The 19,147-nt window shown below is 34.4% G+C and overlaps 1 protein-coding gene across 1 annotated transcript; it reads right to left on the bottom strand.

The window, feature by feature from the left end:
* Nucleotides 1–1,352: 1,352 nt before the first annotated feature.
* dnajc25 (DnaJ (Hsp40) homolog, subfamily C, member 25) lies at nt 1,353–17,428 on the bottom strand. Its single transcript, XM_061733242.1, has 5 exons — nt 17,116–17,428; nt 5,599–5,751; nt 4,274–4,641; nt 3,160–3,259; nt 1,353–1,885 (listed from the first exon to the last, which is right to left on the bottom strand). Exons 1-5 carry the CDS (start codon nt 17,383–17,385, stop codon nt 1,763–1,765), a joined length of 1,014 nt encoding a protein of 337 aa, XP_061589226.1. The 5' UTR covers nt 17,386–17,428; the 3' UTR covers nt 1,353–1,762.
* Between the last annotated feature and the right edge of the window lie 1,719 nt (nt 17,429–19,147).

Raw genomic sequence — 19,147 nt, 5'->3', positions numbered from 1 at the left:
AGAATTCAGTAATCTCAGTTTGAACACACTGAAATAGAAGGTTTTTCTTTGTTTTGTAACCAGATGTTTCAGATGAATCTGTGTCTTATTAGCTGGAGAACACAACGAGACACAGATTGAATTCTTATCTAGTGAAAGTTTGATAACAATACCACAAAAAATGAGTATTTTACACGTGTTTTTGTAAGATTGTGTCTAGACCTTTCCAAAAATGTACATTTGGAGACGCCAAAAAGACTTTGAGTTCTAGTTTTAACTAGTTCTATGTTCAACTAGTTTTAGTTTAAACTAGGTCTATGTTAAACTAGTTCTATATTAAACTAGTTCTATGTAAGTCTAGTTCTAGTTTTAACTAGTTCTATGTTCAACTAGTTTTAGTTTAAACTAGTTCTATGTTAAACTAGTTCTATGTTAAACTAGTTTTAGTTTAAACTAGTTCTATGTTAAACTAGTTCTATGTTAAACTAGTTTTAGTTTAAACTAGTTCTATGTTAAACTAGTTCTATGTTAAACTAGTTCTACGTTAAACTAGTTCTACGTTAAACTAGTTCTACGTTAAACTAGTTCTACGTTAAACTAGTTCTACGTTAAACTAGTTCTACGTTAAACTAGTTCTATGTTAAACTAGTTCTATGTTAAACTAGTTCTACGTTAAACTAGTTCTACGTTAAACTAGTTCTACGTTAAACTAGTTCTATGTTAAACTAGTTCTATGTTAAACTAGTTCTACGTTAAACTAGTTCTATGTTAAACTAGTTCTATGTTAAACTAGTTCTATGTTAAACTAGTTCTACGTTAAACTAGTTCTACGTTAAACTAGTTCTTTGTTAAACTAGTTCTACGTTAGACTAGTTCTATGTTAAACTAGTTCTATGTTAAACTAGTTCTATGTTAAACTAGTTCTATGTTAAACTAGTTCTAGTTTAAACTAGTTCTATGTTAAACTAGTTCTATGTTAGACTAGATCTATGTTAAACTAGTTCTAGTTTAAACTAGTTCTATGTTAAACTATTTTACGTTAAACTAGTTCTATGTTAAACTAGATCTATGTTAAACTAGTTCTAGTTTAAACTAGTTCTAGTTTAAACTAGATCTATGTTAGACTAGTTCTAGTTTAAATTAGTTCCATGTTCAACTATTTCTACGTTAAACTAGTTCTATGTTCAACTAGTTCTAGTTTAAACTAGTTCTATGTTAAACTAATTCTATATTAAACTAGTTCTATGTTCCACTAGTTCTAGTTTAAAGAAAGGAGAAAAAAGAAACAAATAAACCCTTTTTAATTTATTTCATATATTTTTATTGATAAAGAAAAAATAGAAGAAAAACTTGAGGAAAAGAGAAAAAAAAAAAAACTTTTTTGAAGAAAAAAAAAGGGAGAAAAAAATATATATTTTTTTTTGGGTGAAGAAAAAAAGAAGAAAAATAAAAACCTTTAATTGCGTTTTATTGGTGAAGAAAAAAAACAACCTAAATACTTCATTTTAGGTAGTATTTAGGTTAAATAATTCATTAATTTCTTCACCAAAAAAAATAATTTAAAGTTGTTTTTTTTTGGGGTTTCTTCTTCTCTGGATTTTTTGCTGCATCATCCTTCTTCTTCGTCTCCGTCTCGCTAACGGCGGCGGATGCTCGTTTCCCGCCACCTGGTGGCCGGAGATGAGAAGACGCCGTGGAAAGAGTCTGGCGTTTCTCCGTCTTTAAACGAGCGTAAACAACAAGGTGGTGATTTTGTGTTTTTATGTTTAGTAGAGTTTTATTTTCAGTCCTCGGCGAAGGTGAGCCGTCCCGGTCCCTCCGTCTTCATCCAGCGCCGGTAGCGCTTCATGCGCGGGTCGGCGGCCATCTTGGCCTTCATCTCCTCCTCCTGCTCCCGCCGGTAGTCCTGGTGTCAATAAAGTTTTATTAGGTAAAGTCGTAATCGTAATATTACGACAATAAAGTCGTAATATTACGACAATAAAGTCGTAATATTACGACAATAAAGTCGTAATATTACGACTTTGTGTGCATACTACTAGATTAGTGTGCATACTACAAGACTTGTGTGCATACTACTAGATTTGTGTGCATACTACAAGACTTGTGTGTGCATACTACTAGATTTATGTGTGCATACTACTAGATTAGTGCATACTAGATGTATGTATACTACTAGATTTATGTGTGCATACTACTAGATTTACGCATACTACTAGATTAGTGCATACTAGATTTGTGTATACTACTAGACTTGTGTGTGCATACTAGATTTATGTATGCATACTACTAGATTTACGCATACTACTAGATTAGTGCATACTACTAGATTAGTGCATACTACTAGATTTGTGTGTGCATACTACTAGATTAGTGCATACTAGATTTATGTATACTACTAGATTTATGTATGTATACTACTAGACTTGTGTGCATACTACTAGATTTATGTATGCATACTACTAGATTTACGCATACTACTAGACTTGTGTGTGCATACTAGATTTATGTGTGCATACTACTAGATTTATGTATGCATACTACTAGATTTATGTGTGCATACTACTAGATGTATGCATACTACTAGATTTGTGCATACTAGATTTATTTGCATACTACTAGATTTATGTGTGCATACTACTAGATTTATGCATACTACTAGATTTATGTGTGCATACTACTAGATTTATGCATACAACTAGATTTGTGTGCATATTACTAGATTTATGTGTGCATACAACTAGATTTATTTATGCATACTACTAGATTTACGTGTGCATACTACATTAATGCAAGTAGTATGCACAAATCTAGTAGTATGCACAAAGCAAGTATGCACAAATCAAGAAGTATGCACTAATCTAGTATGCACTAATCTAGTATGCACTAATCTAGTATGCACTAATCTAGTATGCACATACTCCTTTGGATACTACTAGATTTGTGCATACTACTTGCATTAATGTAGTATGCACACGTAAATCTAGTAGTATGCATAAATAAATCTAGTAGTATGCATAAATCTAGTATGCACAAATCAAGTATGCTTAAATGTAGTAATATGCACAAATGCGTTCCTTCAAAATAAAAGTAATTGTACTAAAATTTAGAAAAGGTGAAAAGTAACAAAAAATTGATAAATTTAGGAAAAGTAGGAAAAGGGTGTTTGTTTTTTTTTACCTCGTAGTTCTCTCGGACCCAGAGCCGCCGTTCCAGAAACGTCTCCCTGCTACTCGTCTCCAGGCTGTCGAACTGCGACTGCGACATCTTCATGTACTTCCTGTCCAATCACAAGCCCCGCCCCCATGTTAGAACCTGCTTTATTCTGAAAGGATCCGCTTTATTCTGAAAGAACCCGCTACATACTTATTCAGACCCTTTCAAATGTTGCCCTTTTTGTTTCATTGCAGCTGTTTGCTAAAATTAAAAAAAATAATTTTACTTCTCATGATTGGACACCCACCCCGAAATTTTTACAGATAAGAACCAAAAATGTAGACATTTTTGCAAATTAAAAAAAAAGAAAAACGGATATATCACATGTTCAACCTACTGAAACCCTTTACAATTGTGCCATATGTGTTTAAATGCAGCGATTTGCTCAAATCAAAAAATTTCATTTAATTTCTCCCGATTGTAAACTCCACACTCCATCTTTTTAGAAAAAAAGCAGGGATGTAGAAATTTTTGCAAATTTAAAAAAAAAAAGAAAAACGGAAATATTACATGGTTATAGTATTAAGACCCTATAAAAGAAAATCCTCTTTTTGTTTTATTGCAGGCATTTGCTAAAATCAAAAAAATTCATTTTACTTCTCATGATTGGACACCCACCCTGAAATTTTTACAGATAAGAACCAAAAATTTGGAAATTTTTGCTTTTTTTATTTAAAAAAAAATGTAAAAAAGAAAAGAAATAGAAATCTTTTTTTTTAATAAAAAGAAAATGTAAAAAAAAACATAAAAAAAAGAAATACATTAAAATTAGAAAATAAAGAAAAAAAAAAGAATTAAAAAGAAATTATAAATAATAAAAAGAAAATAATTAAAAAAATTTAAGTAAAACATAAAAATAAAAAAATAAATGGATAAATAAATAAAAAGAAAATAATTTAAAAAAATTAAAGTAAAAATTAAAAATAAAGAAAAAAAGGAAATAATTTAGAAAAATTAAAATTAAAAATAAATGAATAAAAAGGAAATAACAAAAAAAATAAAAGTAAAAAATAAAAATAAATAAAAAGGAAAGAATTAAAAATATATATTTTTTGCTATTTAAAAAACAGCCACCCACCTGACGAGGTAGAGCTTCTCCTCGTCGCCGTATTCCTCCCGGCGGATGCTGAAGCGGTAAACCCAAGCGGCGTACCAGGCTACGTAGCGCGCGGCGCGGTACGGGAACAGGCAGATCTGGCAGAGCAGGATGTCGGACACGTTGGGCTTCTGGTAGCCGCCCTTGATGTCGATCTTGGTCTTGATGATGTCGCGCAGGACCAGCTCCTCCTGCTCGCGGATCTGCTCCTTGTTCCGCCGGTTCTTTCCCTTCTGATTGGTCAGGATCAGGCCCTGCTGCTTCGCTAGCTCCGCCGCCTGGATCCGGTACTTAGGGACCGTTAGCAGGTAGTTGATGGCCTCGTTGTAGCTGCTGCTCCAGCTGTAGTACTGGTGGGGAGAAGAGGAATAACGGTGAAATGAAGAGAAAAAAGTGGAAACGTCGAGAAAAAAGTCCAAATAAAAGTTGCAATGTCAAGATTAAGTACAATTTCGAGAAAAAAGTCAGAATGTCAGCTGATCCAAAATGCAGCAGCGCGAGTGCTGACAGGAATCAGCAGGAGAGACCACGTCTCTCCAGTGTTAGCGTCGCTCCATTGGCTACCCGTAAAATTCAGAATCCAATTTAAAATTGTATTACTTGCATATAAAGCCCAAAACGGCTTAGCTCTGCAGTATTTACAAGACCTGATAGTGCCTTATGTTCCTGGCAGAGTTCTCCGCTCCCAGAGTGCAGGTTTACTCGTAGTTCCTAGAGTATCTAAATGTAGATTTGGAGGGCGGGCGTTCTGCTATCAGGCACCATTACTATGGAACCAACTTCCAATCTGAGTTAAGGAGGCTGACACCACCTCCACCTTTAAAACTAAACTTAAAACATTTCTGTTTAGTAAAGCCTATAGTTAGTGTTTAGTAAACCTCTAGCTGGTGTTGGTAAATCTCTAGGTAGTGTAAACTCTAGTGTGTTAGAGTCAGTAGTCATAGTTGCAGCTATAGAACAAGACTATAATAGTTAGTCTCAAATATAGCTTGGTGGAAGATATGCTGCTATAGGCTTATGCTGCAGGGGGCACCGACATGATCCGCTGGGCGGTGCCTCTCACCCTTCTTCTCCTCTCCCTTTCCCTTCCTCTCTTCTCCATTACCATTTTTATTTATTATAACTATCTCATAGCTATCATTTTTGTCCATCGTTCCTGTAGTTTCTTGTGCCGGCCCCCCTTTTTTCTCTTTTGTGCATGTTTGCAGGCCGGAGCCTCGGGAGCTGCGTGCTGGCCTGTGTTCCCGCCCCCCCCCCCCATCCCCGGTCATCCCGCTGCTGCTTCTGGAGGTTAAAGCTAGCCGTACCTGGAAGACGGAGATGGCGCAGACGGCCACCAGGACGACAAGCCGCACGTCCACCTGCGGCGTTAGCCGCCGCCGGTAGTACGCGTAGTAGTGTTGATAATACTCGTCCGGGTGGTCCAGCATGTAGTCGTAGTCGCGCCGCGAGTCCTCATCCTGCACGGAACAATAATTATACATTTATTAGTATATATATTATACGCAAATAATTTCATAATTTCGGGTTTTGACGTAGAAAATGTTGGATATCCGCTGGTTTTTCATATTCATATTTGCCCAACCTGGCAACCCATATTCTCAAAACGATGAAATAAACTTTTTAATGATTAAGATTATAAAATTAAGACCCTTGGATTCAGATTTAAGACTTTTTAATACCATTTTCAAACTGGGGGTTTCAAACTGAGGTCGAGGTTGCCAGATCTGGCAGATTCCAGCCCAAACGTGACTTAAAACCCGCCAAAATAATGAAAAACCAGCCATAATCGTACATTATCCACGTTAAAACTGTCAACTATTAAATTAGTTCTCCTAAATATTTAGTAAAAACTCCAAAAAGAAGCCCAAATATCTATTTTTCAGCCCAGTTGTGCTGAAATTTGCCCAACCTGGCCAGGTTCTTAGTTTCTTAGTTTTTTCTTTGAAAATGGTCTTAAATCTCAATCCAAGGATCTTAATTTTAGAATGTTAATCATTATAAAGTTATCAATCGCCTTGGAGCAAAGACACTCCAAAAACATTTGTTTCTCAATAAAAATTCATGAACTAATCACTTTTTTGTCTTTTATTTCATATGATTTAACAGTTAAGTTGACAAATGTGCACATAAGTAAAGAAATTGTAACTCTGAATTTTTCCTCTAATTTGCTATATTTTACATACCAACTCAGTTTGAGCATTTACACGAACAAGGAATTTCTTTACCTGCAGTGATTTTATAACGACTGCAGGGGTCGCTATTGGTGACCAACACAGTATCAACACAGTATCAACACAGTATCAACACAGTATCAATACAGTACCAACACAGTATCAATACAGTATCAACACAGTATTAATACAGTATCAACACAGTATCAACACAGTATCAACACAGTATCAATACAGTATCAACACAGTATCAATACAGTATCAACACAGTATCAACACAGTATCAATACAGTACCAACACAGTATCAATACAGTATCAATACAGTATCAACAACACAGTATCAATACAGTATCAACACAGTATCGACACAGTATCAATACAGTATCAACACAGTATCAACACAGTATCAACACAGTATCAACACAGTATCAACACAGTACCAACACAGTATCAATACAGTATCAACACAGTATTAATACAGTATCAACACAGTATCAACACAGTATCAATACAGTATCAACACAGTATCAATACAGTATCAACAACACAGTATCAATACAGTATCAACACAGTATCAACACAGTATCAACATAGTATCAACACAGTATCAATACAGTATCAATACAGTATCAACAACACAGTACCAACACAGTATCAACACAGTATCAATACAGTATCAACAACACAGTACCAATACAGTATCAATACAGTATCAACACAGTATCAATACAGTATCAACAACACAGTATCAATACAGTATCAACACAGTATCGACACAGTACCAACACAGTACCAACACAGTACCAACACAGTATCAACACAGTATCAATACAGTATCAATACAGTATCAACAACACAGTATCAATACAGTATCAACACAGTATCAACACAGTACCAACACAGTACCAACACAGTATCAACACAGTATCAATACAGTATCAACAACACAGTATCAACACAGTATCAACACAGTATCAACACAGTATCAATACAGTACCAACACAGTATCAATACAGTACCAACACAGTACCAACACAGTACCAACACAGTACCAACACAGTATCAACACAGTATCAATACAGTATCAACAACACAGTATCAACACAGTATCAACACAGTATCAACACAGTACCAACACAGTACCAACACAGTACCAACACAGTACCAACACAGTACCAACACAGTATCAACACAGTATCAATACAGTATCAACAACACAGTATCAACACAGTATCAACACAGTACCAACACAGTACCAACACAGTACCAACACAGTACCAACACAGTATCAACACAGTATCAATACAGTATCAACAACACAGTATCAACACAGTATCAACACAGTACCAACACAGTACCAACACAGTACCAACACAGTACCAACACAGTATCAACACAGTATCAATACAGTATCAATACAGTATCAACAACACAGTATCAATACAGTATCAACACAGTATCAACACAGTACCAACACAGTACCAACACAGTACCAACACAGTACCAACACAGTACCAACACAGTATCAACACAGTATCAACACAGTATCAATACAGTATCAACACAGTACCAATACAGTATCAACACAGTATCAATACAGTATCAACACAGTATCAATACAGTATCAACAACACAGTATCAATACAGTATCAACACAGTATCAATACAGTATCAACAACACAGTATCAACACAGTATCAACACAGTATCAATACAGTATCAACACAGTATCAATACAGTATCAACACAGTATCAATACAGTATCAACAACACAGTATCAATACAGTATCAACACAGTATCGACACAGTATCAATACAGTATCAACAACACAGTATCAACACAGTATCAATACAGTATCAACAACACAGTATCAATACAGTATCAACACAGTATCGACACAGTATCAATACAGTATCAACACAGTATCAACACAGTATCAATACAGTATCAATACAGTATCAACACAGTACCAACACAGTATTAATACAGTATCAACACAGTATCAATACAGTATCAACACAGTATCAATACAGTATCAACACAGTATCAACACAGTATCAATACAGTATTAATACAGTATCAACACAGTATCAACACAGTATCAATACAGTATTAATACAGTATCAACACAGTATCAACACAGTATTAATACAGTATCAACACAGTACCAACACAGTATCAACACAGTATAAACACAGTATAAACACAGTACCAACACAGTATCAATACAGTATCAATACAGTATCAACACAGTACCAACACAGTATCAACACAGTATCAATACAGTATCAACACAGTACCAACACAGTATCAACACAGTATCAACACAGTACCAACACAGTATCAACACAGTATCAACACAGTACCAACACAGTATCAACACAGTATCAATACAGTATCAACACAGTATCAATACAGTATCAACACAGTATCAATACAGTATCAACACAGTATCAACACAGTATCAATACAGTATCAACACAGTATCAACACAGTATCAATACAGTATCAACACAGTATCAATACAGTATCAACAACACAGTATCAATACAGTATCAATACAGTATCAATACAGTATCAACACAGTACCAACACAGTATCAACACAGTATCAATACAGTACCAACACAGTATCAACACAGTATCAACACAGTACCAACACAGTATCAATACAGTATCAACACAGTATTAATACAGTATCAACACAGTATCAACACAGTATCAATACAGTATCAACACAGTATCAATACAGTATCAACAACACAGTATCAATACAGTATCAACACAGTATCGACACAGTATCAATACAGTATCAACAACACAGTATCAACACAGTATCAACACAGTATCAACACAGTATCAACACAGTATCAACACAGTATCAACACAGTATTAATACAGTATCAACACAGTATCAATACAGTATCAACACAGTATCAATACAGTATCAACAACACAGTATCAATACAGTATCAACACAGTATCGACACAGTATCAATACAGTATCAACAACACAGTACCAACACAGTATCAACACAGTATCAATACAGTATCAACACAGTACCAACACAGTATCAACACAGTATCAATACAGTATCAATACAGTACCAATACAGTATCAACACAGTATCAATACAGTACCAATACAGTATCAACACAGTATCAACACAGTATCAATACAGTATCAACACAGTATCGACACAGTATCAATACAGTATCAACAACACAGTATCAACACAGTATCAACACAGTATCAACACAGTATCAACACAGTATCAACACAGTATCAATACAGTATCAACACAGTACCAACACAGTATCAACACAGTATCAATACAGTATCAATACAGTACCAATACAGTATCAACACAGTATCAACACAGTACCAACACAGTATCAACACAGTATTAATACAGTATCAACACAGTACCAACACAGTATCAACACAGTATAAACACAGTATAAACACAGTACCAACACAGTATCAATACAGTATCAATACAGTATCAACACAGTACCAACACAGTATCAACACAGTATCAATACAGTATCAACACAGTACCAACACAGTATCAACACAGTATCAACACAGTACCAACACAGTATCAACACAGTATCAACACAGTACCAACACAGTATCAACACAGTATCAACACAGTATCAACACAGTATCAATACAGTATCAACACAGTATCAATACAGTATCAACACAGTATCAACACAGTATCAATACAGTATCAACACAGTATCAACACAGTATCAATACAGTATCAACACAGTATCAATACAGTATCAACAACACAGTATCAATACAGTATCAATACAGTATCAACACAGTACCAACACAGTATCAACACAGTATCAATACAGTACCAACACAGTATCAACACAGTATCAACACAGTACCAACACAGTATCAATACAGTATCAACACAGTATTAATACAGTATCAACACAGTATCAACACAGTATCAATACAGTATCAACACAGTATCAATACAGTATCAACAACACAGTATCAATACAGTATCAACACAGTATCGACACAGTATCAATACAGTATCAACAACACAGTATCAACACAGTATCAACACAGTATCAACACAGTATCAACACAGTATCAACACAGTATCAACACAGTATTAATACAGTATCAACACAGTATTAATACAGTATCAACACAGTATCAACACAGTATCAATACAGTATCAACACAGTATCAATACAGTATCAACAACACAGTATCAATACAGTATCAACACAGTATCGACACAGTATCAATACAGTATCAACAACACAGTACCAACACAGTATCAACACAGTATCAATACAGTATCAACACAGTACCAACACAGTATCAACACAGTATCAATACAGTATCAATACAGTACCAATACAGTATCAACACAGTATCAATACAGTACCAATACAGTATCAACACAGTATCAACACAGTATCAATACAGTATCAACACAGTATCGACACAGTATCAACACAGTATCAACACAGTATCAACACAGTATCAACACAGTATCAACACAGTATCAATACAGTATCAACACAGTACCAACACAGTATCAACACAGTATCAATACAGTATCAATACAGTACCAATACAGTATCAACACAGTACCAACACAGTATCAATACAGTATCAACACAGTATTAATACAGTATCAACACAGTATCAACACAGTATCAATACAGTATCAACACAGTATCAATACAGTATCAACAACACAGTATCAATACAGTATCAACACAGTATCAACACAGTACCAACACAGTACCAACACAGTACCAACACAGTACCAACACAGTACCAACACAGTATCAACACAGTATCAATACAGTATCAACAACACAGTATCAACACAGTATCAACACAGTATCAACACAGTATCAATACAGTATCAACACAGTATCAATACAGTATCAACAACACAGTATCAATACAGTATCAATACAGTATCAACACAGTATCAATACAGTATCAACAACACAGTATCAATACAGTATCAACACAGTATCAACACAGTACCAACACAGTACCAACACAGTACCAACACAGTACCAACACAGTACCAACACAGTATCAACACAGTATCAATACAGTATCAACAACACAGTATCAACACAGTACCAACACAGTACCAACACAGTATCAACACAGTATCAATACAGTATCAATACAGTATCAACAACACAGTATCAATACAGTATCAACACAGTATCAACACAGTACCAACACAGTACCAACACAGTACCAACACAGTACCAACACAGTATCAACACAGTATCAATACAGTATCAACAACACAGTATCAACACAGTATCAACACAGTATCAACACAGTATCAACACAGTATCAACACAGTATCAATACAGTACCAACACAGTACCAACACAGTACCAACACAGTACCAACACAGTACCAACACAGTATCAACACAGTATCAATACAGTATCAACAACACAGTATCAACACAGTATCAACACAGTACCAACACAGTACCAACACAGTACCAACACAGTACCAACACAGTATCAACACAGTATCAATACAGTATCAACAACACAGTATCAACACAGTATCAACACAGTATCAACACAGTACCAACACAGTACCAACACAGTACCAACACAGTATCAACACAGTATCAATACAGTATCAATACAGTATCAACAACACAGTATCAATACAGTATCAACACAGTATCAACACAGTACCAACACAGTACCAACACAGTACCAACACAGTACCAACACAGTACCAACACAGTATCAACACAGTATCAACACAGTATCAATACAGTATCAACACAGTATCAATACAGTATCAACACAGTATCAATACAGTATCAACAACACAGTATCAATACAGTATCAACACAGTATCGACACAGTATCAATACAGTATCAACAACACAGTATCAACACAGTATCAATACAGTATCAACAACACAGTATCAATACAGTATCAACACAGTATCGACACAGTATCAATACAGTATCAACAACACAGTATCAACACAGTATCAATACAGTACCAACACAGTATTAATACAGTATCAACACAGTATTAATACAGTATCAACACAGTATCAACACAGTATTAATACAGTATCAACACAGTACCAACACAGTATCAACACAGTATAAACACAGTATAAACACAGTACCAACACAGTATCAATACAGTATCAATACAGTATCAACACAGTACCAACACAGTATCAACACAGTATCAATACAGTATCAACACAGTACCAACACAGTATCAACACAGTATCAACACAGTACCAACACAGTATCAACACAGTATCAACACAGTACCAACACAGTATCAACACAGTATCAATACAGTATCAACACAGTATCAATACAGTATCAACACAGTATCAATACAGTATCAACACAGTATCAACACAGTATCAATACAGTATCAACACAGTATCAACACAGTATCAATACAGTATCAACACAGTATCAATACAGTATCAACAACACAGTATCAATACAGTATCAATACAGTATCAATACAGTATCAACACAGTACCAACACAGTATCAACACAGTATCAATACAGTACCAACACAGTATCAACACAGTATCAACACAGTACCAACACAGTATCAATACAGTATCAACACAGTATTAATACAGTATCAACACAGTATCAACACAGTATCAATACAGTATCAACACAGTATCAATACAGTATCAACAACACAGTATCAATACAGTATCAACACAGTATCGACACAGTATCAATACAGTATCAACAACACAGTATCAACACAGTATCAACACAGTATCAACACAGTATCAACACAGTATCAACACAGTATTAATACAGTATCAACACAGTATTAATACAGTATCAACACAGTATCAACACAGTATCAATACAGTATCAACACAGTATCAATACAGTATCAACAACACAGTATCAATACAGTATCAACACAGTATCGACACAGTATCAATACAGTATCAACAACACAGTACCAACACAGTATCAACACAGTATCAATACAGTATCAACACAGTACCAACACAGTATCAACACAGTATCAATACAGTATCAATACAGTACCAATACAGTATCAACACAGTATCAATACAGTACCAATACAGTATCAACACAGTATCAACACAGTATCAATACAGTATCAACACAGTATCGACACAGTATCAATACAGTATCAACAACACAGTATCAACACAGTATCAACACAGTATCAACACAGTATCAACACAGTATCAACACAGTATCAATACAGTATCAACACAGTACCAACACAGTATCAACACAGTATCAATACAGTATCAATACAGTACCAATACAGTATCAACACAGTATCAACACAGTACCAACACAGTATCAATACAGTATCAACACAGTATCAATACAGTACCAATACAGTATCAACACAGTATCAACACAGTATCAATACAGTATCAACACAGTATCAATACAGTATCAACACAGTATCAACACAGTATCAATACAGTATCAATACAGTACCAATACAGTATCAATACAGTATCAACACAGTATCAATACAGTATCAACACAGTATCAACACAGTATCAATACAGTATCAACAACACAGTATCAATACAGTATCAATACAGTATCAATACAGTATCAACACAGTATCAACACAGTATCAATACAGTATCAATACAGTGACGACACAGTTGGTTTAGTGTCAATAAACTCCTTGAGGTTTCATCGTCCCATCACTAGTATTAACTTTACTTGTCTATCTTATTTTTGTTTATATGTCTCTTGTTCATAAAACCTCCTAGATGTTCTTTTTTCTAATTATATTTCCTCTATTAGCAGTTTTGTACCGTGTGTTTTTCTTGTTTAAAAAGTTGTGTTCAATAAAAAAAAAAAAGAGAATATGGGTTGCCAGGTTGGGCAAATGTCAGCACAATTGGGCTGAAAATATATATTTTGGCTGCTTTTTGGACTTTTTACTAAATATTTAGGAGAAATAATTGAATAATTGCCAGTTTTAACCTGGGTAATGTCTTCAATTTTCTTTGAAAATGGTCTTAAAAAGTCTTAAATATCAATCCAAGATTTATTTTAGAATGTTAATCATTATAGAGTTAATTTCATCATTTTGAGGAGAATCTCCTAAATTTGTGTTGCCAGGTCGGGCAAGTTTCAGCCAAATTGGACTGAAAAATTAAAAAATATATATATTTTCCTGTTTTTTACTAAATATTTAGGAGAAATTTTAACAAACAATGTAATAATTGACCGTTTTAACATAGAAAATGTTTAATTCGGGCAGTTTTTTCATCATTCCCTTTTTCCTTCTTTTTTTTCTTTTTCTCTTTTTTTCTCAACCTGTCCAATCTGCAACCTGGACCTAAATTTAGTTTGAAAATAGTATTAAAAAGTCTTAAATCTCCATCCAAGGGTCTTCATTTTAGAACCTTAATCATGAAAAAGTTTATTTATTTCGTCTTGAGAATATGGGTTGCCATCTTTAAAAATGAATGACATTCCAAATTTAGAAATCGTTAAAGTTATTTTTTATATAGATACTATTGACAAATCAGTGTCCTTAGTTAATGTCATTCTCTTACTGGCTAAATAAATACCACATACATTGTTGTAAGTGGAGAAAAATGAAGCCTCTTTCCTTTGTTTTTATAAATGATTTCAAAAGTTTTTTTGTTTCTTTAAAAAATATTAAGTCAAATAACTCTTGTCTACTTGTCTCTTATTTTTGTTTATATGTCTTGTTCATAAAACCTCCAAGATGTTCTTTTTTTTTATATTTCCTCTACTAGCAGTTTTGTATAGTGTTTTTCTTCTTTAAAAAATTGTGTTCAATATAAAAAAAAAAAAGAGAGAATATGGGTTGCCAGGTTGGGCAAGTTTCAGCACAATTGGGCTGAAAAATATATACTTTCCTGTTTTTTACTAAATATTTAGGAGAAATTTTAACAAACAATGTAATAATTGACAGTTTTAACATAGAAAATGTTTAATTCGGGCTGTTTTTTCATCATTCCTTTTTTCCTTCTTTTTTTTCTTTTTCTCAACCTGTCCGATCTGGCAACCTGGACCTAAATTTAGTTTGAAAATGGTATTAAAAAGTCTTAAATCTCCATCCAAGGGTCTGCATTTTAGAACCTTAATCATGAAAAAGTTTATTTATTTCGTCTTGAGAATATGGGTTGCCATCTTTAAAAATGAATGACATTCCAAATTTAGAAATCGTTAACATTATTTTTTATATAGATACTATTGACAAATCAGTGTCCTTCTTAGTTAATGTCATTCTCTTACTGGATAAATAAATACCACATACATTGTTGTAAGTGGAGAAAAATGAAGCCTCTTTCATTTGTTTTTATAAATGATTTCAAACGTTTTTTTGTTTCTTTAAAAAATATTAAGTCAAATAACTCTGCAAAAAAATTATTAACCGATATATCAAAGTATGTTTTATTTTAAGTCTCTTTCTGAAATGTCGATGTTATTTGCTTTAAAATGCCTTACTGTTCCTTTGTATTAACTTTACTCATCTATCTTATTTTTGTTTATATGTCTCTTGTTCATGAAACCTCCAGGATGTTCTTTTTTCTTATATTTCCTCTACTAGCAGTTTTGTATAAAGTGTGTTTTTCTTGTTTAAAAAATTGTGTTCAATAAAAAAAAGAGATAATATGGGTTGCCAGGTTGGGCAAATTTCAGCATTTATTATTTATTTTATTTATTATTATTTACTCTCCAAAAGTCATTCAAACGTATAAAATAGATTTTTTCCAAAATAGTGGCATTAAAGTCGGAATTTCGGGATGAAAGTCGGAATTTTAGTCGGAATACTTGGATAAAAGTCAGACTTTTTGCATTAAAGTCGGAATTCTGGGTTTAAAGTCGGAATTTTGACTTTTTTCTCAAAATTCTGAGATTAAAGTCGGAATTTCGGGATGAAAATCGGAATTAAAGTCGGAATTCTGGGATAAAAGTCAGACTTTTTGGATTAAAGTCGGAATTCTGGGTTTAAAGTCGGAATTTTGACTTTTTTCTCAAAATTCTGGGGTTAAAGTCAGAATTTCGGGATGAAAATCGGCATTAAAGTCGGAATTCTGGGATAAAAGTCAGACTTTTTGGATTAAAGTCGGAATTCTGGGATTAAAGTCGGAATTTTGACGTCAGCCAAGATGGAAGGAAGATTTTTACCCTCCAAAAGTCCTTCAAATGTATAAAATTGATGATTAAATCCCCCAGAAATGTCAAAAAGTGGATTAATAATTAATAATAATTAATAATGAATTGAAAACTACAATAAAAAAAAAAAAACTACTCGCGAGTCGCACGCAATGACAATTGGGCTGAAAATAAATATTTTGGCTGCTTTTTGGAGTTTTTACTAAATATTTAGGAGAAATAATTGAATAATTGCCATATTTTGTCTGCTTTTTGGAGTTTTTACTAAATATTTAGGAGAAATAATTGAATAATTGCCATATTTTGGCTGCTTTTTGGACTTTTTACTAAATATTTAGGAGAAATAATTGAATAATTGGTTAATGTCGGATTTTATCTGTTTTTTTCATTATTTCGGCGGGTTTTAGGCTGAAACCCGTCAGATCTGGCAACCCCGGCTGTACCTTCAGAGTCTCGTAAGCTGTCGCGATGAGCAGGAAGCGCTCGGTGGCGGCCTGCTGCTGCGCATGCGCGGACCGGTCCGGGTGGTGCACGCGCGCCAGCTGCCGGTATGCGCGCGCAATCTCGGCCCGCGAAGCCTCGCGCGCGACCCCGAGCACGTCGTAGCAGTTCGTGCCGCCGCAGTAGAGCCCGTCGAGCAGCGCGGCGGCGGCGGGAAACAGGGAGACGAGGCAGAGCAGGACGAGCAGCGGCGGCTGCCGGGACGCCGCCATCTTGCTGCCTCGCTGCCGTGGCGGAGCGGCGCGCCGAGATGACGTCAGATTCAGATTCAGAAAAACTTTATTTATCCCCGAGGGACGAGGATTTTACTCTCCAAAAGTCCTTAAAATGTATAAAATTGATGATTGAAATGTCAAAAAGTGGATTAATAATTAATAATAAATTGAAAACTACAATAAAGAAAAAAAAAACTACTCGCGAGTCGCACGCAATGACGTCATCCGAGACGGAGGAGGATTTTACTCTCCAAAAGTCCTTAAAATGCCGCACAGCTCCACCTGGTGGAATAATAGAACCATCACTATCAACAGGAAGACCTTATTTAAGCAAGAATGGGATGATAAAAAAAATCCTATATGTTACTGACTTGTTGGATGTAAATGGAAATTTATTGCAATTTAATACATTTGTAGAAAAGTTTAGTTTAAATTGTTCTTATAGAGATTTTAATCAGATCTGTAGAGCTATTCCACTTCCCTTGAATTACATGATAAAAAATATTCTTACATACTCAAATGTGATTGTCAAACTGCCTGATGTAAAAGTCGGTGAATTGAAATTTGGTGAAAGAAAATGTAATAACAAAGTACTTGGAAATGTGTTTAAAGAAAAGCTTTTCAATGATATCAAAAAAACAACAAAAATAAAGATAACAGAAATTGAAGTAACGTTAACAAAAACATACAGCAGTTATCTTAAATGGCCAATTTCACCCAAAGCAAAAGAAATTCAGTTTAAAACAATATTTATCCTGCCGCTGAAACCCTAAGGAAAAGGTTCAATTTTGACGTAGATCCTTGTGTATTTTGTAAAACAGAACACGAAACAATTGAACACTTATTCTTTTCTTGTTTGATCGCAAGTTTTTTTGGCAAGATGTTTATCGCTGGAGTCGGAATTTTGACTTTTTTCTCAAAATTCTGAGATTAAAGTCGGAATTTCGCGATGAAAGTCGGAATTAAAGTCGAAATTCTTGGATAAAAGTCAGACTTTTTGGAATGAAGTCGGAATTCTGGGTTTAAAGTCGGAATTTTGACTTTTTTCTCAAAATTAAAGTCGCAATTTCAGGATGAAAATCGGAATTAAAGTCGGAATTCTGGGATAAAAGTCAGACTTTTTGGAATAAAGTCGGAATTGGGACTTTTTTCTCAAAATTCTGAGATTAAAGTCGGAATTTTGCGATGAAAGTCGGAATTAAAGTCGGAATTCTTGGATAAAAGTCAGACTTTTTGGAATGAAGTCGGAATTCTGGGTTAAAAGTCGGAATTTTGACTTTTTTCTCAAAATTAAAGTCGCAATTTCAGGATGAAAATCGGAATTAAAGTCGGAATTCTGGGATAAAAGTCAGACTTTTAGGAATAAAGTCGGAATTCTGGGAAAAAAGTCAGACTTTTTGGATTAAAGTCGGAATTGGGACTTTTTTCTCAAAATTCTGAGATTAAAGTCGGAATTTCGGGATAAAAGTCGGAATTCTTGGATAAAAGTCAGACTTTTTGGAATGAAGTCGGAATTCTGGGTTTACAGTTGGAATTTTGACTTTTTTCTCAAAATTAAAGTCGCAATTTCAGGATGAAAATCGGAATTAAAGTCGGAATTCTGGGATAAAAGTCAGACTTTTAGGAATAAAGTCGGAATTCTGGGAAAAAGGTCAGACTTTTTGGATTAAAGTCGGAATTGGGACTTTTTTCTCAAAATTCTGAGATTAAAGTCGGAATTTCGGGATGAAAGTCGGAATTAAAGTCGGAATTCTTGGAT

Source organism: Cololabis saira, chromosome 11, assembly GCF_033807715.1.
Source record: "Cololabis saira isolate AMF1-May2022 chromosome 11, fColSai1.1, whole genome shotgun sequence".
Classification (NCBI taxonomy): domain Eukaryota; kingdom Metazoa; phylum Chordata; class Actinopteri; order Beloniformes; family Belonidae; genus Cololabis; species Cololabis saira.
This window is presented reverse-complemented; position numbering and strand designations above follow the sequence as displayed.

Bases quoted from the DNA above. Each gene is read 5' to 3' on its own strand.
- dnajc25 (XM_061733242.1), bottom strand. From the start codon at position 17,385: ATGGCGGCGTCCCGGCAGCCGCCGCTGCTCGTCCTGCTCTGCCTCGTC. The intron at 4,642-5,598 runs GTACGGCTAGCT...TCTCCCCACCAG, and splicing joins GCGCCATCTCCGTCTTCCAG to TACTACAGCTGGAGCAGCAG. The intron at 1,886-3,159 runs GTAAAAAAAAAC...TATTGACACCAG, and splicing joins GGGTCCGAGAGAACTACGAG to GACTACCGGCGGGAGCAGGA.